Source organism: Tetrao urogallus (genome assembly GCF_951394365.1).
Source record: "Tetrao urogallus genome assembly, chromosome: 13".
Classification (NCBI taxonomy): Eukaryota; Metazoa; Chordata; class Aves; order Galliformes; family Phasianidae; genus Tetrao; species Tetrao urogallus.
The window spans coordinates 5,628,648-5,654,994 of record NC_136826.1 but is presented as its reverse complement, the minus strand read 5'-3'; the positions used below and the strand labels follow the sequence as shown (position 1 = coordinate 5,654,994).

Here is a 26,347-nt window from a genome sequence, read left to right as displayed (position 1 = left end):
TCCATCTGTACAAGTACATATATAAATAACTCCCACGATAACTTAGGGAACTTACACAGATGTTAAGGAGTGCACTGATGAGCCTGAGCACAGCTCTTGGGGAATTCCCCATCTGTCATAAGTTGTAAGCCCAGCCTCACTGAAATAGGCCTTTGTGCAAATGGCAATTACTGGGGTGTCCTGTAAGCCGTTGTTTCAAAAGAAGGCGCTGGAAACTTTTATCACTAAGAAAGTGTGATTTTTGTTATAGTAAAGTGTTATGCCGCCTTATTTCTTAATGAGTTTTGAGTTGATTTCATGTGGTTTGGATGCGGAAGGGAAGAAAAGCTCTTGGTTTTCAGAGCAGTACAACTTTTTGCTGCTTCCTGCTCAAGTAGTTCTAATGGCTTACACTTCTGTAATGCCATGAACTGTTACAAGCTGTCTGCAACATACAGTTCATTTGGAAGTTTAGACCCCAGCCTACCTGCTAGTAGCTGTTTTGGTATTTCATTCCACAGCAGAGGCCGGGTTAGACATACATTCACAGTGGTACATTCAAGTGGCAAGCATCAGCTCAGGAGACTAGTCTTTTTCATAAGAAAATTTGCTGAAATTAATGATTTATAATGAGAATATATCTAGTGTTTGATGAAAACATCAGCAATTCCTTTTCTTCAAACATTGGTTTGTATTCTGCTCAACTGAAGTGTCAGTATAAAGCCAAGAAAAGTTTAAAGCCAAAATGGATTGACTCAGTTGTAAGCATGCTGGAAGAGGCTTGGGTGATTGCATTTGAGAAGGAGACCGAAAAACAGCCATGTGTATGCATAGCTATTCTTAATAGCTTTGAGTCTTATGGAAGACAATGAAGAGCTTTTTCTGTTACTTCTAGGCTGTTTTTTTCTAGACATTAATACCCTACAGGTATACAGGTAGTGTGTTGGTTCTGCCTGAAGAGAGTGTGTTTATAATTATGAATACGTAGAAGGGAGAGGGAAAATGTGATTTTAAAGTAACTGGAAGGTCACTGCAACCTCAGCCCTCTGACAGTATCTCTGCTTTTCAGCAGAATTATTTTTACACGTTCTGTCAAGGAATCGTTTTGTTTCTGTTCCCAGAAGCTTCTACACAATTTGCAAACTAGTTAGATGGCCCTTTCTCATCTCTGCTGAGGATGCATTCTGCAGTTTGCTCACTTAGCTAGAGAGGCTTTATTTCCTTTGACCTAGACTGCTAATCCCTCATTGCAAAGTGCGGCAGCTGTGCTTTGTCTGTGGAGGTCTCTGCACCACATGCAGCCTCATTTGTTTGAGCAACCCCCTCTTTGTGTTCAGCTCTTTCAGTTACTAAAAGGGTGACTTTCTGTTTTCTTGCTCCATGAACTTGATAGGGTTTTTCTTTTGAAGCCTACAATAGGTAAGTATTTTCAGAAATGCTGTTTTACAAGAGCTGTTATGTACAGTTTCACAAAACTGTTTGAGTCAAGTATTCCTGCCATTCAGAGGTGAACCGTTTATGAGCTGCATTCTATAGAAGGTGATGAAAACCATTTAAACGTTAAATACTTTAGATATCTAGAATTGTAGCTCTGATGGATGTAATTAAAAATAAACCAGTTTTGTGCCCATGTTGTATCCTCATTCAACACTGGATGATCAAACTTCAGTTGCTCTTGGGATAATTTGCTCAGTTAAACATTTTTAAATATATATGTAGCAGTCTAAGATGTTCAAGTAGTTTAAAGCTAAGTTAATTTGAGAACTAAACAGAATTATTTGCTCTTTTAGGCTTTTACTGCGGTGAATGGCAGAACTCCCATTGCCTTCAAAGGGAGAAGAATTTGGCTTGTTCGTTTAAGAGGACATTATGTGAAATATTTAATTAGCAAGCACAAATTTGACATTTCAATTAATTTCATAGTCAAATAAATTCATGTTTATACTTTGAGTTCTAATGATCTTTTATTCTTCAGCTGAACAGAATTTTCAAATGCATGTAATGCTGCCAAGCTAAATGCATTCCTTCACCACTTATGTTACCATTTGTGAGGTTGCAGACGGATGTAGTCCCGCCTAACCTGAACCTTTTGTCTGTTCTTTGTTTCTGAACTTTCCATTGCATTCTAGCATTTTTTTCTGCTCAAAATCTGGTTTTGAGTGGAAAACACATGGAGAGCAACAGCTGGCTGACTTGGAATTGATTGTAACATTTAGCTGAGCTTGCAAAGACTCTGTTGCTTTGGTATCTTGACCTTGGGTAGTGATCTGTGATTGCCCCATCCAGTTACTTCTATAAGCTGAATGTGTTGGCATTGAGGATACCTCCTGAAGTCAAAAGAACTGTGGCAGAAAACGAGAGGGAGTATGGGGATGAAATAGTGAACTGATGTCATGAGAGACAGAAGTGGTGGATTTCCTAAAAGGGAAAGAGAAGGTGTCATACCAACAGCTTCCTTGTGTGGTAGGAGAAGGGAAGGAAACATGCAGACATCAAAGCCTCCAGATGTGTAGAGTGGGTGTATGTATCTAGAGCTTACTCTGATTTTGAATTGGTGTGTAGAGGTATTGAGCAATCATAACTTAGTCTGCAAGGCGCTGGGAAACAAATGTTGACAACCTTTGTTTGTTGCCTTTAATAACAAAGTAAGTTTTGTTCTAATGCAACAATTCTTATGCGGGAGTGTCTAGAAATCAAAATGCTTTCTTCTGTGCCTATGCATTCCTGTGAAATAAGGAGTGGCTATTTCTCTCCCTGAGGTCTTACTACACATGCTGCACCACAAGGGATCCATCTTGTGCCTGTCTTTTTTTTTCTGTATTTGTAAAAACACTGAGAATCAGATGCCACAAGCTCATACATTAACCTTTACACAGAACAGCACTCACATTTGCATCTCTTTGTTGGTGCAGTGTGTACTCACAGTACGCACAAGAGATTGCACTTGGGTTAGAGCAGGCAGAAAAGTACAACAAAAAAGCAGCTGGTTTAAACATAATGCAGGCTGTGAAGAGAGGTATCGATGAACAGCATATCTTAGGGAGCGTGCCAGGTGCTGTTCAGCTCTCTGTGTTATGAGTGGTCATAGCCCTGTCTCTAAGGTTGTGTGGACCCTCAGGAAGCAGACTACGTTCATCTCTATCTTCATAGTTCAGAATGTTTTATTCTCTTCATTTTTTTTCTGTGAAATGTTCAGAGTGAAACCTCATGTGAATATGATGTTTTTCTTCTCAATTCAACTACTACATATTCTAACATGCTTTTTGCTTTCCTTATTCTTAACCTGATGATAGGTAATTCCCTGGTATCTGTAGTTTCAAACTATTGACCATAGAACATAGTTCCTATATTTGTAATAAGCAAGATCAAAACTGAGACTGTTAAATTCCATCCGCAACGTCAACTGAATTGAATCATATAGGCAGCTTTAAATAAAAAAGCAGCTAAGAGTGTAGTCTGTAGTATTTCCAGTGACAGCAGCTGTATTGAGAATATTGAGTTCTTTTTTGTTGCAGGCTTTCAAGTGTATGATAAGAATAAACTTTTTTTTAAGCAAGTCATGGGAAATTGAATGTTCAAATGATATTCCGCATGTTTAGGTATCATTGCATTGCTGAATTTAGGAACGTATATTTTTTCCATATCTGCTGAAGAGAAGGCTTTTGACAATGCATAAAGAACTGCAAATGTTTCTATTTTCTACTTATTTAAAATTATACTTGGGCACTTCTGTAGAGGTGAGCACTGTTCCATGAGTTGATGATGTGCAGGTTGAGTTCAGCAGTAAAGCGGCCCAAAAGATTTTGACTTCAGTATCTGCTTTGGGGTGAAGAGGTCAGTACTGAAAAACCTGTTGAAGATGTGAAGAATTGCAGGTGTAACTTAAGGATTTGAGTGGTCACTGTTACTCGAGCTTCAGAGTTCTGTATCTAATTGAAGAGTTCACTCTTCTTAATTATCTAAACTTTGCCATCTGCTGGAGAGCTCGTTAGTGACACTGTAAGTTAGTCCAGTTGGAGCTCAGTTTTGGCTTGTCTTTTATTTCATATGTTCACCAAGCAAAAGCCTGCACACCAGACCTTGGTCAGTTTTGCTGTGCAATTTTTTAATGAACATCTGGAGCGACAGTGGTAAGCTTACTGTGTTATGTTGTGGGATTACTCTAAGTGCTGTGGATTAGCTTTTGATGTGTATCAAAACAGGGCATCTCCGTGGCAAGTGACATCTTTCAGCTTCCTCAGTGTTGGCATAGGTATGACACGCAGTGTCATGCCTTCTTAAATTGCATGGTCCTCATTTATCCCAGCATGATAAAGGTGGTGGGAGGGGTGAAAGAGAATAAGGGAAAAGTCAGAAAAGAAGCTGCCACTTATGAAGAAATTCTGTATGCAGCTGCTTTACCTTATGTGTGACTGCAGCCAGAAAATGCTGTCAATTGCAAAACAATTCAGAATACAAGCAACTGTTTTGTATGGATTTTCTAGCTCACTCTGTTCAGTTCTAGACGTATGGAGTGCATTCCACATACCAGTTCTAGCTTCTCTTGCTGGACTTAGGCAAATGCAAAATAATTGCACACTTCGTGTTATAATTTACTACAAAGTGTGCTTCTCTGCAACTTGCCTGATCTGGTATGCAGAGAGCTGGAATTTAGTATTTCATTTGTGAATGTGTACTTGCAACTTGCTAGTGAAGCTCTGCATCTTTTAAGTTAGGTTAATTTAAGAAAAACGTAGATTTTCAGTGTAATAGGCTGTTTTACAGTAATGCAGAATGACTCCCCCACTCTCTGTGGGATTAAAGCAGTATGAGAAAAATGGAGTTCTAACATCCTTGTTCTTTCTTCACGTACAAGGAGAAAATTAATTCCTTTAGAACCACTAAAGCAGTGTAGAGATCTTTGGCTTCAGGAAGAAGTAAGAATGTTGAAGCCATAGAAACTTGACTCTTACAAATGTAATCAGGAAACTGCAGCGTTACTGGTTGTGAGATCCTGCACAGAGAGTGGCAGTCAGTGGCTCAGTGTTTGGATAGAAAGATCAGTGATGGGTGGTGTCCCTCTGGGGTTGGTGCTGGGACTGATACTCTTCAGTATCTTTACCAGTGGCATTAACAGTGGGATCAAGTGCGTTGATACCAAGTTTGTGGTGGCACCATGCTGAGTGGTGCAGTTGACACATGTAGAGGGTGGGTCGCCATCGGACAGTTTGGCAGTGGGCCCAGGAGAACCTCATGAGGTTCAGCAAATCCGAGTGTAAGGTCTGCACCTGGGTTGTGGCAACCTCTCCTGTCAGTACAAGCTGGCGGATGTAAGGATAGAGCACAGCCTTGCCAAAAAGGACTTGGGGGTACTGGTGGATGGCAGGCTGGACAGTGTGAGCCATCAGTGTGCCCTCAGACCGGAGAGCCAACCATATCCTCGAGATATCCTTTGTTTGTTATTCTGTACACGTTGTGAGATTGACACAGTGCGTGTACCATGAGTCAAGATAGCCAGAATTAGAAATCGAGATTAAAATAAAGATGTGCCTGGAAATCATAGGTATCTGTAGAAATATTCTGTGAATAACGTCTTGGTGGTTTCAGCAGTTGGAAGGAAGTGAACTACAGCACTTGTTGAGGGAAAAAACAAGATTCTCAAAGTGTTATCAGCTACACCACAACGGTTTGCTTTTTAGTTGTGGGTGGGTGGCACAGCACATGTGTGTGTGCATAAGGATATGCAGATGACTCGGAACATAGCTGGCAGCTGATATGTCAGAAGGTCATGCAGCCATCCAGAGGGAACTCGACAGGCTGGAGAAAAGGACTCTTGTAGTTCAGTAAGTGCAGAGTTCCTCCCCTCAGGAGGAACAGCACAGGCACCAGAACTTGCTGGGGGCACCCAGCTGGGAAGCAGTCTGGCAGCAGGAGAGGATATGGGTGCACACCAAACAAGAGCCAGCAATGTCTCCTTGCTGCAAAGAAGGCCAATGGTATCCTAGGCGCGTTAGGCAAAGTACTGCCAATGTGAGAATGAAGGTGATCCTTCTCCCCGCTCAGCACTTGTGAGGCTGTATCTAAAGATCCAGGTTCAATTCTGGGCCTCCCAGTACAAGGGAGACCAGGACGTATTTGAGGGAGTCCAGCAAATGACCACAAAGCCCAGTGCTGAAGGGGCTACAGGGCATCTCCTGTGGGGAAAGGTAAGGAGAGCTGTGGTTGTTTGCCCTGGAGAAGAGGAGGCTTTGGCGGGGATCCTCCCCTCTCACTGAAGGGAAGGTACAAAGAGGATGGAGCCAGGATCTTTTCTGTGGTGCCCGGTGTGAGGACAAAAGGCAGAGGGCATGGACTGGAATACTGAAGGCTCCATCCGAACATCAGAAAGCGCTGTTGTATTGTGCAAGTGCTGGAGCAATGGCAAAGGTTGCCCAGGGAGATGGGGTCACCTCCTCTTCAAGATGGGGGCCTGGGCACCCTGCTCTGGAGGCCCTGCTAGAGCATGGGTTGGTCCAGCTGGATCCAGAGGTCCCTGCCAACCGTCTGGTGATTCTTTGATAAACTGAAACCATTTCCATTTGTGGCTGCAGTCACTATCAAACTCAGGATATATTAATTTTTTTCCTGTTTTTCTTTATTTCCATGACGCTTTACCTACATGCTGTGATGCCTGCTATGGAAATGATTTCACACAAATTCAGTTATGGATGAGTTTGTACAGCATGAGGAACAGGTGATAAAAATATCTATATTCATGTACATGAAAAAACAGTTAATTGTGGTATATCCTAATTGTCTCTGTTCACACTTCAAGGATACTACAAATGAAATAATCTGAATTATTCTTTTTATTCCTCATGTATTTGAATTGTACTTAAGTTGGCACTTGTGTGAATATAAGCCTTTCAGTACAATACTGCAATGTTGAGAAAAATCTGTGCTTTACAGCCAGTTTTTAATACAGCTTTTGTTAACTCTTTGATTATTACATTTTCTTTTCTTCAGCATTCTTCTTAAAGTAGCCCCATTAAGTGGGGTTGTTCAGTTTTGTTGGGTTCTGTTATCACAGCAGCAGTCACTTCAGGTTTGTTCCTGACCATGAACCATTGTGGCATGACTTGCACAGCACTGCTCTCAACACAAACCCCAGCTGGGCACCTCTGTCATAACACACAGAAATGATGCCTTCTCATGGGGGAAGATGCAGTTGTTCTGCAGTAAGCTGCAGTAATGCTTCAGAACCTTGTCCGTGGTTTCTTGTAGCATGTCTCAGTGGCAGATTTAGATGAATGGCTTACCAGCCAAGCACTTTAGGTGTCTAAACACTTAATTTAGGTGAGCGTTTTTAGTTGTCTTTTAGAAGAATGTTACCGTTTTCAAAACCAAAGCAACTAAATTAGTATCAGAGTATTCCTTTTTTTCCTCTTAAACTGGATGGCTGCAGCTAAGCTGCTGGGAGCATGAAGCCACTGGGGGGAGGAGAGATGGAGGGAGAGCTTTCCTGGCATACTTCGATTTTCAGGAGGTAAGAAAATTGACTGAGGAGCCAAAATGCCAGATCAGTATTTTATTTCTCCTACCTGAAACACTGCTGCACTGTGGTCATTAATCAGGCACAGTTATAGAACTATTTCTGTGCAAAATGTCAACAAGTGCAGGGAGGGTTTATCTTTTTTTTTCCTCCTGTTCTGTGACCGCCACTTAGCAATGTAGTGTGCAGGAAGTAGAAATGTTGTTCTTTCCCTTTCTATCTCCCAAATGTAAGGGAGGGTTCAGGAAAGGCACAGAGCACGTCATCCACAGTTGTTTTGTTTCCTGGAAATTTTGAAGTCCAACAAAAAAAAGGAAAAAAGAAAGACAATGTCATTTTGAATGAACGCTCCTTGAAATCTCCATGTAAATTGGCAGAATCTCTCCCAGCTTAAGTTCTCTTTCCGAAGACAAGCAGGCGTACTCTGCCCTGTTCTCGCTTTAAAATAATTGCATATTGTGACACGGGAGCTGCTGAGACTGTCAGGATAGCTGATTTTGGTGACTTGCACAAGTGTTCTTCAGTTTCTTTATTGAAGTTACTCAAGAAAAAAAAAAAATCTCAACATCAAGTAACTGTAACTGCAGTGAGACAAACTATGAATACTGCATTTTTTTTCTGAAATCCTGTCACTAAATGTCTTTCACTGCTGCTATCTAAAATCCAGTGAGGTTGCCAGCTGTTCATTTCAGGATGTTTTAACTGAAGAGGCCCTTTGGGCTCAGTTGATCAACACAGGACCATTTATTTGTAAAATGCATTTCCTAAGTTACCTCTGCTAAGCATATTCCTCTTGATGGATGGAGAATAAGAGAACGACACTTGCTGAAATGAATGAGAAGGGTTTTCACCAGGTAGTTCATGAAATTTGCCTGCAATGTAAAAGTAGTGCCAACATACTGTGCTTTGGGAGAGTGCAGTAGCTCACAAAATATGGTCTTGAACCTATTGTTCATCACTGTGGTGACTGTATTCAGGAAACTGTTGTTTACTTTAGATGCCAAAAGCTACAGTTTGTTTTATTTTGTGCTCCATATAGGAAACTGGATTAATTAAGAAATGATCAGTACTAGAGTGGACTCAAAAACCAATTCATTAGCCTAAGTTTATCCATTCTGTTTTGATTAACCTGGGAGTAGTGTCTGTACACTGTAGACTGAGCAGATTGTGAATGTTGTCACAGAAAGATTTTTAGGAGTCAGAGAACTTGGATTCTGTTCCTGGTTCTGTCTCTGCTTCACTGCGTAAGCGTCCTAAATGGCGTAAGTCACTCCATGTCTCTGCCTCATTTACACTTCATATAAAACAGCCTGTTGCTTACATCATGCCTAGTATTTCACTGTTTCTTTTGCATCTTCTGTGTTATGTTAAAGCTCCCAAAGTAATTTCCAATATTTACACAACTGTATCCAGTTCTTCCTAACCTCTACCCGGTCTGGGTCTTCCCACAAAAATAATTTAGAGAGAAATTTAATTATTACTATGATTATATAATTATAAAATAGTAAGTATTTAATTCATTTAATGCCTTCATTTATCCTCACATAAATCCCTCTTCACTTTTTGCAGTGCCCACATGCCAGGAAACTTTATAGAAGCTTTACATTTAATCATGATGATTTTCATGCACCTCTAAACTGGTCCATTTCTGTGTTGGATTTCTCCCATTTCTATCCTGCTGTTTGCCACCTGGCTGCCACATCACATTAAGAACCAGAGGTTCTTGAAGACTGAGGTTGATTATTGTATCTCTTTTAGCATTTTTATACTCTACAAAGATTACAGCTGGAGAGCACTGTTGTGAATTGTGCTCACCTGCTCATACTGCTGCTTTAGTAAAGTACTGTGAGAATATCTGAAACAAGGTGTACACCTAAGGAATATAAGCTTTAATTATATTGTCACTAAATTTCATGCTGCTACTTGTAACTCAAAATAGCTTAAACTATTTCTTTATCTTTACATCTTTTCAGTGTCTTTAAAGAGTTCGCAAACCTTTTCTTATGTTCCCAAGTACAAAGAGGAGCAGAGCATGAAACATGAATTTAGTGAAAACATATTTCTGGAGAGCTTTTGGGCAAACGAGCTTCGTTTAAGCAGGAGCTGTGATGTGCATTGCATAGCTCAGCCCAAGAAAAAGTGGTTGTTGAGAGTACTTTGTGTTTTCTTGGCTGGCATTAGGTCTGTCTTAGTAGGACACCCAAGACTTCATAAATCAAGTATATTTAATGAGAAATGCTGTGTGTGCATGCATGTTGTGTCTAAAAATAGTGTTCTTTGAACAGGATTCAATTTTGACTTTGCCTGCTATGCTTTTAACATGAAGCAGAACCCCATGTGGAAAAACTAATGTCATTTTATTGGCCAGCTGAAATTCCCCCTGCTTGGCACTGCTTCTTTTCAACTCCTCACGACCAAGTACTTCTAGTTAGTCAGCAGCAGGATATGTAAATTCATCCTGGGCATTAGGAAATAAAGAACAGATGCTGTAGAAAATGTTTTTTTAATAGTGCATTTTTTCCTTTAAAGCTGCTTTTTTTCTTTTAAGTTGAACTCTGCTTTGTTTTTCCAACTTTACTAATTATTTCCACTTACCTCTCTTTCATTCTAAGCTTAAAAGAAAAAAATGTGGAGTTTATTTTTTAAACCTGGTATTACCTGTCTTTGCTCCAATGGAATCCTTTTGTATTTCTAACAGAAGAATAGCAGAAGAATTTGGCACTGAATAAGATAGTGAAGTCATGATCTAGTAACACTTCTGTCAACTAAATGCAGTGAAGTCCCTTCTGCTAATGAAGAATGCCTACACACAGTTATGTAGACACTTCATTCTGAGCAGCTCAGACCAGTGATAAGTTTAAGGAAAGCGTGCACGTGTTTTCTTGTCTCTCTGCTGTGCTTGCTTAAAATTGGTCACCGTGAATCATGCTAACAGTAAAAGTGAGGTCAAAGTTTGAATTTACATATGTACATCTTTGTAGAGTGTATGAAGTGTATAATAAGTGCCAAACTGTTGTCTCTAGAAACTGAAATTCTTTTTCCACAGAACAGGCGCTACAAAAGTTAAAGCTCGTGCAAACTTTCTTATGCTGGGTAAGTGCTGAGATCTGCTGGCGTTTCTGACCGTCTGTTAACCATCGCACAAAGCTAAGCTCTCAGTGTGGACAGCTGCCCTTGAGGAAGTCTACTGGGTGCCACCCCCTTGTTGTGCTGAAGTCATCACAATAGTCAGTAGATGGTGACTTACTACATATGCCTGAGATGAATTCTAGACTTACTCTGAATAATTGCAGTCTTGAGAATTAGGGGTGAATTCAGAAGTGAAACATGTCTAACAAGGTCTAAATTTCCTGTTAACCAAACGTTCAGTTCTAAGCTGGTTTTCCTAAATCTGTCACCAGATATAATGTTTTGACTCCTCCGGTCTCATACATTCAGCATAGGCAGACAGAGTGTTATCTATGTAGGCAACCAATACAGATAAATGGATTCTCCTTGTCCTCTCCCTTCAGTTTGTTCTGTTGATTGTTTGTGAGGACAAATTTCTCCACCTAAATTTTGGGTTTACTTACGGGGACAAAGCTGTTCTGAATGACAGAAGCAAACTGTAACGTGGGATCTGGAGATGAAGAAAGGAGGAGCATAATATTCTATAGCGAGCAGTTGTGGTGGCATCAGGAACTTGAATTCCAGTCTCTGATGGGTTTGTTCTGCAGATTGCTCACTTGTTTTCAGCAGCAGCAGTGCTAATAGTGGACATGTGCAAGGATGTCCATAGTGCTATAGGCATGAGGGATCAGGTTCCCAGCAGGGTATACAGACCAAAAAAGAACCTAGCACTTCTGAAGGGATTGTCTCAGGTCTGGCTAAAATGGCACTGTCGTGTGATAAGCAGTGCTGTAGCTATTGTGAGGTAGTTATGTGAAAGCAAGGCCTTGTGCCAGTTTCAAATTAGCGAATAATGGAATTAGCCAGTCAAGCTTACTAATAGTGTGTGTACTATGTACTGTGCTGCTCTGCTTCCACTAAAGTTCACTACTTTGGTTGTGTTTGCCTGAGGCTTTCTGCCTTTGTCTGCCTTTCAGCTTGCACTGTGTTCACAGGAAGGTTTTGTATCACAGCTTTTTATCAGTATTCAAATTCATCATAAATCACCCACTTTGTGTTTAATTATCACTGCGTTTGAGATGTGGCTTACACGCCATGTATGATGTTTGTTTCTGTATAACTCACAAGTACCTTAAATTGAGGACGGCTCCCTGTCTAGCAGTGCCAGCGCAGCAGATCCTCAGTGAGTGGGACTCTGCCTGGACTTCAGCTTGTGTGGTGGTTGGGGTCCTGCAGCACACAGCCTTTGCTGCGAAACGCTGAAATTCACAAATGCATTTTGGCAGCTTTAGGAAGGCGAAATGAGTGCTGGATAAACTCCTCAAACCAAGCTGTGCAAAAAAAAAAAAAAAGCCTTTTCTGTTTTTCTGAAGGGTGTAAATTCTTACAATAGGTGAAACGTTTTGCATGGTAAGACTGTTGCATACATTATGAAAAACAGGGTTAAGCAAGGATGGCACATTCATGCATGCTGTTGTTTTATAAGGTAGCTGAACTTGTAGTTTGTTAATGAAATGGTGCTTGTCTCTTTGGGTGCTTTTTGGTGATATATCCAAATAGATTGGTTATATGATAGAGGTAGAGTATACCTCAGGGAAATGAGAAATTTGCATGTAAGAAAACTTGCAGCAGCATCAGATTCTGTTTGGATTGCATTTTTGTTAGTCAAAATATCAAGAGAAGTTTGGGGTTTTCTGATGAAATTTCAAGAGTGTGTTTGCATGTACTTACTAAATAAACTCACGGAGAGCTGTTAAGTGTGGAGATCCCATCTCTGGCTCCGAATTCCTAAGCTTTAAACAGCTGGATTCCCACAGCATTCCGGGCAAGCACACCCTGGGTATTTATTGTGTTCTTCTATTTATCCTTTTTGCCATCTGCTGCTGGTTACTGTTTAATACTAAGCAAGATGGACTTCTGGTTTGAGCTGTCCCTGTGTTCAGAGTATCCCTCCTTTATGCTTAGATGTGTTTTTCCTATGTGGAGGAATACGAAGGCTGAATTAGCCACTCATATTTTCATCATCTGTCTCTCTTCAACTGTGGCTATGTAAGTAGATCCCTCATGACTGAAATATCAGGTAACAGAGAAAGGTAACTGCCTGATTTCCTGCAGTTGAACAGCTGGCTTTGCAAATCCCATCAACAGAATCTGGAGAAGATCATCTTTGGTACATCTTCAATGAAAGTCATTACTTAAATATCATGGGCATTATGCTTTAAATCCTGTTAGTGTTCCCAGTTCTTCACATGTCTGTTTGGCACTATCCTACATAAATAAGAGATTTAACGTTTTGTCCCAACATCTTCTCTCCTTGTCCGTGGCAGATTTGACTAGGCTTGCCTAGAATTACTCCAAAATACCGGGTAGAACAGACCTACCTTCTGTTTCCTAATTTTACAATGAATGTATCTCCATAATGAAAATCTGAATTTCTTATCAATTTAATAATGTAAAAATTTGGTGGAGAGCCTCCATTAATTCCAATGCTGTGTTCTTTTATTTTTGTAACATGTCTGAGGAAAAAGCCTGCTTTCCTCCCCATGTCACCAAAAAAGAAGGGGTTCTATTTTAATTCTTCAGTGTTTGGCATTCATTCAAGACGGAATGCTATTTCTGGTTAAATGCTTTTGTTAGCTTTAATGAAGTTAGACTACTGTTAACGTAAAATGATGATACCAGCCATGTGCTAAAGGCCATAGACATGGCTGTAATTGCATTGGGCAACAGCAGCTGCTGGCTGTAGGCCAAGCAAAAGCAGTAAGAATGATCAAGTTGTTAGATGAAACGTGTGAAGAACTCGGTAGTTATTTAACAAGTCTCTTAATGATAGGCTTTCCTTACGTAACAAAAAGCTTAGTTAGCAGATCACTGTTTTGGTTGGAAGTGAGTGTGTTTATATTCATATGTTGTATCTAAAATCCTAAGAAAACAAGAAATGATGGGTACCATACTTGCCTTAACCTTTTCCAATTGAACCGGTTCTTAACCAAACTCCTGCAAGTAGTTCTTAGGTGTTCCTGTTGGTGGTATTGCTTACTGTCCGTTCATGCTTTGCTTTTCAACGCGTCCTGGAACACAGAGAAGGTTTTTCCTGTTACTGAGTTCTGTCAATTAGATGTATGTTCATCTGTAGAATGGTACCTCAGCCTGAGATTAATGTAGCTGTTTGCAAGCTTCCATGTTACTAATCATTACCTCTGCTTTGCAGAACACCTCCAAGTCCTGTAGGTTTGCGAGCATAGAACTCCTGGATGTTTTTACCTTTCTGTTAACCTTTGCCAGTAAGCATGAATATTTTTTTGGTAGAATATTCTGTTTGATCAAATTTCTTTTTTTACTGAAGAATTAAATTCCACAGTTCGGTTACTGTATTACGTGTTTGATTTTTACAGGCTATAAAATTTCCCCTCTGTATTGTACAGTTCAACCTTTTTCAAAAGGCATTTAGTAAATTGCAGGTAGAACAGCTATTGTTCAACCTTTTCCATAACTTTCTGGTGGTTCATTAGTAAGTAGCAGAATCCTCTCAGGAAGGAATGGCCCTCAGAGCTCCACCTGACTGGCCAGCTGAGAAATCTGAAGCAAATGTCTAAGGAAAAGGTTGGGGATGTTGGTCAGTGTGTTATGCTGACAACCGGATTATCAAACTGGTCATCATTTCATCAGTTGTTGGGTTTTTATGTTTTGTTTTTTTTTTAATGATATTTTTCAATTGAGTCATTGGATCTTTGAACTTTATTTAAAAAAAAAAAAAAGTATGAAATTCTGTTTTGTCTTCAACAGTGCCCTTAAAGACAGTCGTTTCCCCCCAATGACGAGGGATGAGCTGCCACGGCTTTTCTGCTCAGTGTCTCTACTCACTAACTTTGAAGATGTATGTGACTACATGGACTGGGAGGTAAGGATTGTGCATGTCCTGTAAGAAAATGTCTTTGATAACCGTGAGCATCTGTAGCAGAACTCTTACTGTTTAAATCATCTGCATATATTCAGTGTAGTTGCTGTTTGGCACTCTGTGCAGATTGTTTGGTGTAACGATTCAAGATGCCATTTTGGTAGAACTGCCATTGCCTTGAAAGCCAGAGCCGAGAAAATGGAATACAGTTGATTCCATTTGTCTTCCTTGGCTTTCAGAGCAAGTGGCCTGCAGGACAGCGCAAAGCCCTGATACAGTGAGGCCATGTAACTGACAGCTCTTGTCTTCCTGCTCTCCTTACCTAGAGCAGAATCTGTTTTACTTGACCTGTTCTAGGAAACCTTTTGAGCAGCAGCATAAAAGCCACAGATTAGGAAGCTTTTAGAGTTATTTCTGGGAAGGTGTACTGGATGAAGTGCTATTCTGTATTCTTATGTTCTTTCACAGATTACTTGGTTTTAGATGCTTGCACAAAAGTAAATTACTGGAGTTAAGATCAACTTCTCATCTCAGCCAGGATGATTGTTTTAGTCTGTGTTTGAACAGATGGAAATTGTTTTGAAGTTGTTGTGTATGCTACTGGATGTGTTACAGTGCCAGAGACACCCCACAAATTAAGAGTACTTTCATGTAACAGTGACTTCCCTACAACAGCAGCTTAGCCCTCCTAGATATTTAGGAATTCTTAATAGCAAAAGAGGTTTCCTGTTGGGCCCACACATAACAAATGTGAATTGAATAGAAATGTCGTTTGTTGTTGCAGTGGTAGGAGGCACCACAGAATGGTGGTCATAAGACTTAAGTCATAGCATTCAAATTTGTTTGAAATAATGGAGGATTTTACTTTCTTGTGCCTTTACTCTTTGTGCCTTGTGCAGAATCCTCGATTCCTTGTCAATACTGTAAACAAGCTTAATGCAGAAAAGTAATTCTGTGCAGTTGTGATTTACTTTCCAGAATCTCATGATTCTTCTCACTGGAGAGTTCTGGCTTACGGAGGAAGAATGAAAGGGTCAAAACTACAATAGTTCTTGTATTATTCATTTGCTGACTTGTTCTCTCATATTTAAGGGTTTTAAAACCTTCAGTATCTTGTGCAACTGAATATACAGACACTTAAAAGTCAGCTAAATGCATAGGTAGCTAATGTGATGTTGCTGTTGTAAGGCTAACTTCATTTTTCCAAGTCAGTTTGATTAATTACCTATAGTAGCATTCGTTTCCGTGTCACATAACTACTTTACCAGTGAGGTTTATTTGGCAAACTTGGTGATTTGTACTTCATCGATAGGTCCCATTTAAGCTCAACAGGTTGTCTGTTTTCCTGTGTACAGTAATAAAAACAGTTTGTGTTGATGGGACATGTTTTGAGAAGACACCACCAAATTGGTGGACTTATGGATGAATTTTTCTTTTATATTTTCTTTTGTCCAGGAATGGGAGTAAGATCAACAAAGTGTTGTTTTCTGGTAGCTTGCAAATCAAACTGTCAGCATTCTCCTAGCAAGGGGCCTAAAAATGACGTGGTGACTTTGCTGAGGATTGCCCATAGAAGCAGATTGGAAACTGGTATAAGCTTAATAGCTGACAGTGGCCCCATGGAAAGGCTTCGTGAAATTCCCCCCACAGTCTCCTTGTTAGTGCTTGCCTTTTAAATATGGCTGAAGTGCTCTTGGCTGTAAGTCTGACACGACTGAGCACCCATCTTCATCTGATGGCAATAATCACACGTAGTATAGATGAGTTGAGATTTCAGAAAGCTGAGCTGTGGAGGGTTGACACGATGCTTCTCGAAGGTTGCAGGCAGGTTGTATTTTACAGCAATCTGAAATGGTGTTCTTCTAATTTGATACCGACCTTTTTCTGTTCTAAAAATAAGCCTTTCAAAATTGATAATTGATATGGGCAGAGATGTGCAAAGGAGTGTTATTAGAATGAGATCTTTGGGACTGAAGTGCTGAACTTCATTTGCAGTGTTCTTGCAGCTGCAGAAACATACTCTGTTCTCATCTTAGCAATAAACTAAGTGGATTTTAGTCTCTAACACCCCTTCTTTTTACTTTCAGGCTCCTTAAGTTCATAGTTACATCATCTGAGCATACAGATTTGAACTTTGTAGTGGTTATATGTCCATTTTATGAATGTTAAGTAATAAAATACATTAAAATTGGCAGCAAATTCAATATGTTAGCCTCTAATTAATTTTTCCTTTGTAAGGAGCAGTAGTTTCATGCAGAAAGCTTATGAAGGCCATGGCCAAGACTTCTCCCATTTCTCTGTACTTATGTCACATATAAAAGTCACGGACCTTAAAAAACAAAGTCTTAAAATAACCAAATATGTTAATTGAACAAGTGGTCATTAAGGGCTCTGTAGATGTCCCTCCGTTGTTTTTTCACTGTCATGTGGTTATGTTAAAAGCAGTTGTCACCGGAAAAATTGCCAGAGTTTCTTATTAAATTTTGAGTTGAAAAACAAATGCCATGAAAATTACGGTGCGTGTGATAGCCTTTTAAATGTGAGCTCTTCATTTCCTCATGTAGAGTGGGGGACTTTGGATTTAAATAGAAATAACATCTCCGTATTTTATGCATGAAAGCAAAAATATCAGTTATTAATGTTTTGAAATCCAAAGCAGCTTGTTGTCGTTGTACCTTGAAACTGGCAGATCTCCAATAATGCCCTGGAAAGGTATCTGGCCTCTTTCTTTTTTGGTAACTCCTCCATCAAATACTCCCACTGCCTTCAGATGAGTAGTTTTGGTTTCTGTAATGGCAGTCTGCCATATTGCTCTAGTAGCATGGAAAGGGAAGCTGGAAGCTGAATGCTGTCCTCATACATGAGCAGGAGTTTTGAGGGTTTCAGGATCCAATTGGCAGTGACTGGTCGCACAGCAATTTTGTCAGCAGCTGCTTTTGCACCTCAGCTGGTTGGTTGTTTTTTTTTGCAGAAAGATGGCATTTGTTTTGAACGTCTTCTGCAACTGTTTGCAAAATGGCATCAACCATCGAAAGGTTCACATGTCGACCTTTATCATGTTAGAAATCTCTTGTATCTCTTTTTTTAATGTACTAATAAAACTGCCAATTTCTTGCAGGTGGGTGTACATGGCATTAGAATAGAATTCATCAATGAAAAAGGATCAAAACGCACCGCCACCTACTTACCGGAGGTTGCAAAGGAGCAAGGTCATTGTTGAGCTTTATTTCATATGATCTGGTGAAGAATTTAAACATACCTGTAAATCTAAAATGCAGTATTTGACCTTGCACTGATGTCAGATGATGGAGCAATATTTAATTGTAAGAAAAGACTCTTCTATAAAATGCCAATTACGTGTCTGTCTCAACCCCCTTGTAGGGACTCAGTAAATTGTAGCTGTTCTGATGCAAATCCTAACCATAGTAAAGGTGTAAGAAAATAAATTGTGGAGGGGTGGTTCAGTGCTGCTACCTCACTTCAAAAAGCTGTTAATTTTCATGTAATTGTTACCCTGTGATGTTAGACATGCAAAAGCTCTGTTAAGTTAATATACAGGCTGTCTGGACAATGATTTTAACAGCTAATTGATTCCCAGTTTTTCAATGGTGCTTCTTTTCATTAGGTATTTGCTTCTACTGTTTAATTCCTGCTATGAACAGTGACTTCTGGGTTTTGGGGTGTTGGGAAAGGATTATTTTCATACTGGAAGTCCAAAATAAGGTTACTAACGTGGCCCTTTCAATAGGACAGACTTCAGTTTGTGAATCAAGAAACTTACATATACAGTAGCTTTTGTTGAACAGCTGTTTGTTGAGCCAAGCTGAAGATTTTCTCTTTGAGGCTTAAAAGTGTGTCTTAGCCTTTTGAATTTTGCATTGCCACTTCTTCATTTTCATTCTGGTGCACTAAGTAATAGCAGTGAGACCTTCGTTAACAGATAATAGAAATTTGGTCTCCCAATGGTCACGTGAAAGCTCAGATGCCTTCCAAGGCAGTTCTTTCCCTTTTGCTATCTCAGGTTGGCCAGTTACCAAAGGGCTCTTTTGGTAAGACCTTTGGTGATCACTTACGCATGGGTTTTTTCAGTATTTTTTTAAATTCAGGAATTGGGGGAGGGGTTAAATTTCTTACTTGTGGTAAACTATGCGTTACAGTCTGACTCTTAAAATTTACCAAAACTGTTTTTTTCTTTTTTTTTTTTTTCTGTTTTAAAAATGCAGTGTGACAAACTTAATTGCGTCTTTGGGAAGTAAGATGTCTATTTTAGAAATAGTGGGCTTTTTAAAATCGACGTGTAGGAGTTTTGAGTAGCATGACTTTATTGAGAACAGTAGTGAATCTGAATTTTTGTTGTCACTTTTTTAAACAAACCAGCCTGCTACATATCACAGATGTTCTGAAATTTAAAATATCACTGGTAACTTTGCAGTGATATTTATGGAGAGCCCTAATGCCTGAAGTTCTCTCCACCCGTTCAGATAATAAATCTTTTGAATTTTCTTTCATACAGAAACGAAGCTTTCCATGCTGCCAGAGCCACTTAGATGTATGATCAGATGTGATTAATGATCTGAACGACTCAGAAAATTGCAATTTTGTTTGTCATTGTCAGTCACCTGGATATGTGGGTGCAGTATTTCAACCACAAGATAAAAATGCATTGTTGGTAGAGCAAGCTTTATGCCTGATGAAATGCTGCTCAGCATCTTTCCCACAGCTATCTCCTGCATAGGGGAATGCCCGGTGTTTCATAGGTAACTTCAGGAGAGCAGCTGTGTTACCAGTGTCACTACGTATCGTGCTGTGTTTTTGCAACACCTGTTCCTACTGCAGTAATGCTCATGAATTTTTACCGCTGTGAAATTCAACAGGATGGGACCACATTCAAACCATAGATTCCTTATTGAGGAAAGGAGGCTACAAAGCTCCGATTACTAATGAATTCAGGAAAACCATAAAGCTAACCAGGTATGCATCCCGGGGATAACTCCAGATAAGCCCTGTTGGTTTGGTTTTAGTGTGATGAGTTCATTTCCTGGTAAGTGGTTGTTTCAGATGTTAACAGTAAGCTTTTCTGTATGTATTATTAATATTTTCTTTCTTTTCACAACAGGAATACAGACTTCTGAGAATATCTGTGCCTTGCATTAAATACAATAGAGATTACAGGCACTAAGCAAGGAAGAAAGGGCTGCTAAGTAGCTTGCTGCATATATACCAGGGAGTATATATATTTTGTTTCATAACTGAGAAATCCTTGCAGCGTATCAGCTCTGCAGTTTTACAGTTTGCTCATTGGCTGCAGCGGATCTCAAGGGGCTGTTATTAAGGGGGATTACTTGCCATTGTCACGTTGTGTTTGAGCAGTTGGTGCTCTGTGGGGCTGCTGCTCTGGAGGCCATGCAGTGCCCTGAGGTGTTCAGCTCTCCGAGCGGGCGCTGGGGCTTTTCCCTCCTGCAGAGTAGGGGCTTCATCTCCTGACAGGTGCTGGGCATGCAAACTGGGGAGCTGATCTGACAGGTGGTGCGCCGGCTTGACTGCATCAGGTATTCTAGGAAGGAAGACATAAGTGCAGTGCTTTACTTCATACTCAGACACTGTTGTATGTTGTGTTTTTGCACATTTTCGTTGCATTTTCGCTGTAATGCTTGTTTAATACAATGTGCTCGTGAGGGCTCATTAGCAGGTCAGAGCCAAAAGGTTAGAGAATGGGTTGCAAATGTTCCACCTATAAAATTGTAGTTGTATGGTGAAAGAGCAGGTGTCAATAGGAAGCCCTGTAAAACAACATTATTTTATAACCATGCAGTACAAAGTGACTGCTGAGCTCTTGCTGTTTATTCCATGCTTTGAGAACTAAGGATTTTATGAATCCTGTGTCATAAGGAGGCACTGACTGATAACCCACGAGGTTTCTTCTCCACTCTTTGGGGATAACAAGCACTATTATTAATACAGCTCATAAATTTGGTAGTTAGAGACCTTTGTCCAGCACCATTTTTCTTCCTATTTTTGTTGACTTGTAGGGACTCACAGAGAAACGAGATTCATTTTTAATATGTTGGTTGGGTATGTTAGCATCACTTCTGTGTACTTATTTCTTTGGGAATTCTTTCCTCCTTCGTGCAGCTGGATTGGGTGTGAGTTAGACTTGACTCCCTATTTCCATAATTAAAACCCAGTGCTTTCATTTCAGACACAAAAATACTGGGCTTCTCATTATTGTTAATGTACTCTTAGAAGACAAAGAGCTGAGATTTTTTTTTCAGTTCCCACTTTTGTCACCTACATCTAAAATGCTTGCCATTACTTAGCAGTGTTTGTTTAGACTTGGCAGAAGACAGAGCATTTCTCAGAAAACTGTTTTCACTTTAGAAGAATCTCTCCCTCACTCAGTGTTGTTTTGGGTAAGGAAAAAGACTTTGTCCCACTGACTGAAATTCTGCTTTCTAGTAGGAACCTGATTCCAGGGGAATTGCTATTGCTGAGGAAAACATGCTGTTCTGAGGGTTATGATTGGGAGGAAGGTTTTATGGAATCCAGCTTAAATTTTCAAATGCAGCACCCCAATTTTCTTGCTATCTTATTTTCAAGAATATATAGAATATATGGTGATAACTTAGGGCATGAGTAGCTGTTGGAGTTCTTAAGTGAGACTTTCTGTACACCTCAGTGAATAAGGGATGTATTTTTCCAAGACACAAAACTTCTGTATAGCACGCACATTCTTCCAGCTCTGTGATTTTGTTTGAAGCAATGGCATACCAGTGCAGAACAAAACAAGTGTTCTACTTAGTATATTTAGTTCAACATCCCAACCACAAAATCACAAGCCTAATGAGTAGAATAGACAAAGCGTGTTGTTTAATATTATGATTTTTTCCATCTGTGATTCTACACAGGCTGCCCTTGGCCTGTTTTGACTCACTTAGAGCCACTGGTTGCCAAGCTTATAGTTGAGTTCCATAGTGGTGAGGGGATTAGTGCACAGATCAGCTTACTCATCAGGTGCAGGGAGCGCAGTGCTCCACTCCTGTCGCTGAGAGAGGAGCTGCAGCTCAGCTGCGACCAGCAGCCGTTGAAGTCAGTACATCATTAACCAGCGCCGCTGCCGCAAGTAATTGCGGGCACTGCGGTGCACTGAAGCAAGAAGCTGTAAGCATAAGGTGTTCTGCTCTGTTCCTCTGGCAGAGGCAGCAGAAACAATTGTGTTTGCCACCTCAGTTGCTGCAGTTGGTAACTCAACAGCAGTTTGAATGTCTGTGATGGGCTGTGAGTACAAGCTGTTGAGGCATGCGTTGTGCTTTTTCAGACCTAAGAGGGAAAAGAACAAACAGAGCAACTCCAGAAGAGAAATGTCATAAACAAGGGAGGTGGCAATATTTTAAACCACTGTAGCTGGATTCACCAACTCTCATCTGTAAGATCTCTTATGCAGGGGCTTATGAAGTGACATTTGTGGCAGTATGGAATAGTGTTATTTTTGTGTAGATTTCACAGTTTTACAGATAAGTGTAAATGTGGCAATATGTTCCTTGTTGTCAAACTATCAATGCAGATTTATCTGAAGTACATTTTTTGGGGGTAGGGACTGTTCTACTTTAAGCTATATATAGTTTAAAAGGGAAATCACTTCACTTCATGTAGCTGGATTTATTTTAAAAGCAGAATGTGCTAGACATTACTTCTTAAAAACAGCTCTGGAATCAGTACTGCTTGTTTACAGGGCTTTTCTCCTAGGTTATTTGTAGAGAGTTGGCTGATAATTTGGGATGCTCAGTAAATCATCACAAGTTCAAATACCTTGAGTAAAGTAGTAGGCAGTGATTTTTTAATAGTATTTTTTAATTTAAAATATTTTTCGTAAGCACTTATGTTGTGACTTGTGTGATTCAAGAACAGCCCCCAAAAACATGGTAGTTCTCTCCATGCCCTTGTGCAACTAAAGTTTGTCTTATTCCTAAGACCAGAAGTACAGAGCTGTTCTCGTCATTAGACGTACAACTAGCACCATATTTTCAGTGCTGCTCATAGCTGCCCAATGAAAGTTCTTGAGTTTGCTCCTTTGCTCTTTTCTAGGTACCGTAGTGAGAAGATGACCATGAGCTACACAGAGTACCTTGCCCATCGTCAGCATCATCACTTCCCAAATGGCATTGGGCACCCCCTTCCACCATACAACCATTATTCCTGACACTGAGCCGCATGACCAGTCACTGGACCTCTCTGCAGACCTCTTCCCAGGAGACCCTGCCCCTTCTTGGTCTAGCTATCTCTATTACTGTACCATTTTATGATGATAGTTTCCGTTGCCATTTTGAGGCTTCTCCATAGTTGGTTAAGCTCATTGTGGCAACGGGAGGGAAAACTGCATTATTACAAAGATCCCATACTTTTTTATTGAATCACTGCAGATTTTTTTGCAGCATATATAGCCCTTGGGTTTTTTATGAAATGTTAAATTTCTACTTCATTAACATTGAATTATATCAAGTCAAGACTTTCTGTGACTGTGGATGGAAGGAAGAGTTTAAGGATTACAGTTGGGGATTCTTTGCTCAGAAAAAAAAAAGGCATTCATGGCTTTTTCATTAATAGCTCTGTCAGGGAATGAAACATATCAGATTCAGGTATTATATTAGACAATGAATTGCATTTTCTTAACCTTCTTAATAGTAGTCTGTGGTACAATATTTCATAGACTTTCTTCTTCCCTTTGAGTTTTCCCATGAGCTCCTTTGCTCATCCTTTCAGGTCTCTTGCCGTGGTTGAGCAAGGAGCTCATCGAAAAAAAAGACAAAGGGAAGAAGAAACTCTGTGAAATGTGGAAAAAGGACCTGGCCACTTGCGAGGAATATAGGAATGCTGTCAGGACCTGCAGGGATGCAGCGAGGAAGGGTAAGGCCCACTTGGAATTAAATCTGGTGAGGGAGGTCAAGGACAGCAAGAAAGGTTGTGTTTTGTTTTTGTTGTTTTTTTTCAATATGTCAGTAGCAAAAGAAAATGTGGGCCTGCTACTTAATAAGGTGGTTGCCCTGGTAACAGGGGATGTTGAGAAGGTGGCGATGCTGAACACCTTCTTTGCTTCGGTCTTCACTGATTAGACTGTCCCTATGGAGCCTCAGACCAAGGAGGTAAGAGAGTCTGGAGAAAAGACTTTCCCTTGGTCAGGAGGATCTGGTCAGAGATCATGTAGGCAAACTTGACTCATACACATCCACTGATCCCGATGGGATGCACCCCCAAGTGCTGAGGAAGCTGGCAGAAGTGATTGCCAAACCACTCTATTGTCTTGGAGAATGGGAAAGGTGCCTGAAGACTGGAGGATAGCCAGTGTCACTCCAGCCTTCAAAAAGGACAAGGAGGAGCTGGAAAACCACAGGTCAGTTGGCATCACCTCTGTCCCTGGAAAGGAGATGGAACAGCTTGTTACGTCATCACCAAGCAAGTGGAAGAAAAGGTGATTATCAGGAGCAGTCAGTGTGAATTCACCAAGAGGGAAATCATGCTTGACCACCTTGGTAGCCTTCTGTGATGTCATCACCAGCTGGGTAAATGAGGGGAGAGCAGTGGATATTGTATACCTTGACTTCAGCAAGGCTTTAGACAAGACTTGTAGCCATTCAGCAGGACATATACAGGTTGGTGAGTTGAGCAGAGAAGAGCCTGATCAGCTTCAGCAAGAGCAAGTGTAGGGTCCTGCATCTGGGAAGGAATGACTGCACCCATCAGTTGAGGTTTTGGGTCCTGCCTGCTGGAAAGGTGTTCTGCAGAGAAGGAGCTGGGTGCTGGCCATGCAGTGTGCCCTTGTGGCTGAGAAGGCCAACTTTATCTTGGAGTGCATTAAAAAGAGCATGGCCAGCAGATCGAGGGAGGTGATCCCCCCTCTACTCTGCCCTGGTGAGGCCACATCTGGAGCGGTGCGTCCAGTTCTGGGCTCCCAGTTCAAGAAGAACAGATAACTTCTAGAGAGGGTCCAGAGAAGGGCCACAGAGATGAAGAGGGGCCTTGAGCATCTCCTGTACGAGGAAAGGCTGAGAGACCTGGGACTGTTCAGTCTGCAGAAGAGAAGGCTGAGAAGGGATCTCAGCACTGTTTATCAATATCTAAAGCGTAGGAGTCAAATGGATGAGGCCAGCCAGCTCTTTTCCAGTGGTGTGCAGCAACAGGACAGGAGGCAGTGGGCAAAAAAACTGGAACACAGGAAGTTTCATAACATGAGGAAGAACTTCTTTACTGTGGGAATAATGGATCATTGGAACAGACTGCCCAGAAAGGTGGTGGAGTCTCAATTTCTGGAGATACTCAAGATCCACCCGGATGCCTTCCTGTGTGATCTGCTTTAGGGAATCTGCTTCAGCAGGAGATTGGACTCAGTGACGTCCAGAGGCTCCTTCTAGTCCCTAGAGTTCTGTGTTTCTGTAACAGTATCTCACCCCTGCAGTAAAGATTTCATGTAGTTATAGATGTAGGTTGCTCTGAAAGTAATGCTTCCTATTTATTTACATGGAAACTACAACAAAGAGCACAGTAACACTACTTGATAAAGAAAATTCTCAGCTGCAAAACACTAGTTTTCAACGTAGTTATCACCATTAGCAGAGACTGCCCCTCTGCTGCCATCTGTCACACAGCAACAAAATGTAATGGAATATTAGGGGAAGGTTCAACCTCTGCTGCCATCCTACCAACATCTGTCTAATTTCATGGGCCAACACCATAAAACAGGAGGCATTACTTTCAGAGTAGCCCTTGTATGTGACCTTCAGCTCGAGCACACAGCCACAATTTGAGGCTCGTATACAAAATGCTTTTCTGGATATGGAGAAGCAACTAAATGTAATAAGAGGTGAGCAGTGTGCTCAGAATCACGTGGTCTAATTGAAAGTACATGACATAATCCAGTAGGATACCTTTATCTCCTGTTCTGCACTGGAAGCTGAGGGCAGCCCAGCCCTGTCAAGCCTACTCATCATAATGCATTTCTAATGAGACAATGCCTTTCTGATGAGCTCAAATTAGAAGTCGCATTTGTTTTTAGAAACAGATTGGTGAGTAGCAGATGTCATATTAGGAAGAAAATGGATTTAGATTTTAGTGCCTTTGACTATGACATGATTATACTTGCATATAAAATTCATAGAAAAAATATAGCAAATGTGCCAGACATTCCAGTAATCAACGTTGAGTTCTTTGCTGCTCTGGCGTCAGGTTTTGGGGGATTTTCTAAAGTGAGATATTTTTCATTTTCTTTTTCTTATTTTAGAAAAGAAAAATCCCTATCTTCTTCTTGCTTGTGCTTTTGAATTTGCTGGGTTTTATCAGGTCATGGATAGTTGGGTAACTTGTTTAAAAACAAAAAAAAAATTGTGTTGTGAAAGAGCACAGGACAATTATGCCATAATTTGTACATCTTTTCATCTATTACAGGAATAGTACTTGAGAGCTGTGAGTACTTCATAATAATTCTCATAATTCTCCACAAGGTAGGAGAAAGAAAACTGATGAGGACTTGTAACAACTGTAAAAATAGGATTTATTAAGTGGTGTATGTGGTATGGTTGCAAGCCAAGTATATGCCAGGAGCTACCTCCTTGCTCACGTGCCTGCAGAACTCCCACTAATACCCACTGCAGTTCAGTGCACGTTTTAGGGGACTCCACATCCCATCTACTATGGAAAAGACCTTCCTAGCATGGGCGAGCCAACTATGGTAAGCAGAAATTCCAGTTATTTTGAATAATGAATGTTTTAAAAAATACATATATCACTCAAATAGATAAATAGAGTTAAGTTGATAAAAGGAACAACAACAACAGAAGACTAAAAACGTTCCAGAAAACAGATAC

General features: G+C 40.5%; 1 protein-coding gene across 1 annotated transcript in view; it reads left to right on the top strand.

Annotated features, from left to right (window-relative positions):
- Positions 1-22,692, top strand: part of AMMECR1 (AMMECR nuclear protein 1) — a gene marked incomplete at both ends in the record, with an annotated part of 91,080 nt that extends 68,388 nt beyond the window's left edge. Inside the window, 4 exons of the mRNA XM_079541718.1 lie at positions 14,384-14,498; positions 17,614-17,704; positions 19,370-19,466; positions 22,578-22,692. Of these exons, the coding sequence (XP_079397844.1) occupies positions 14,384-14,498; positions 17,614-17,704; positions 19,370-19,466; positions 22,578-22,692 (418 nt within the window). The remainder of the gene's footprint in view (positions 1-14,383; positions 14,499-17,613; positions 17,705-19,369; positions 19,467-22,577) is intronic.
- Positions 22,693-26,347: the final 3,655 nt, after the last annotated feature.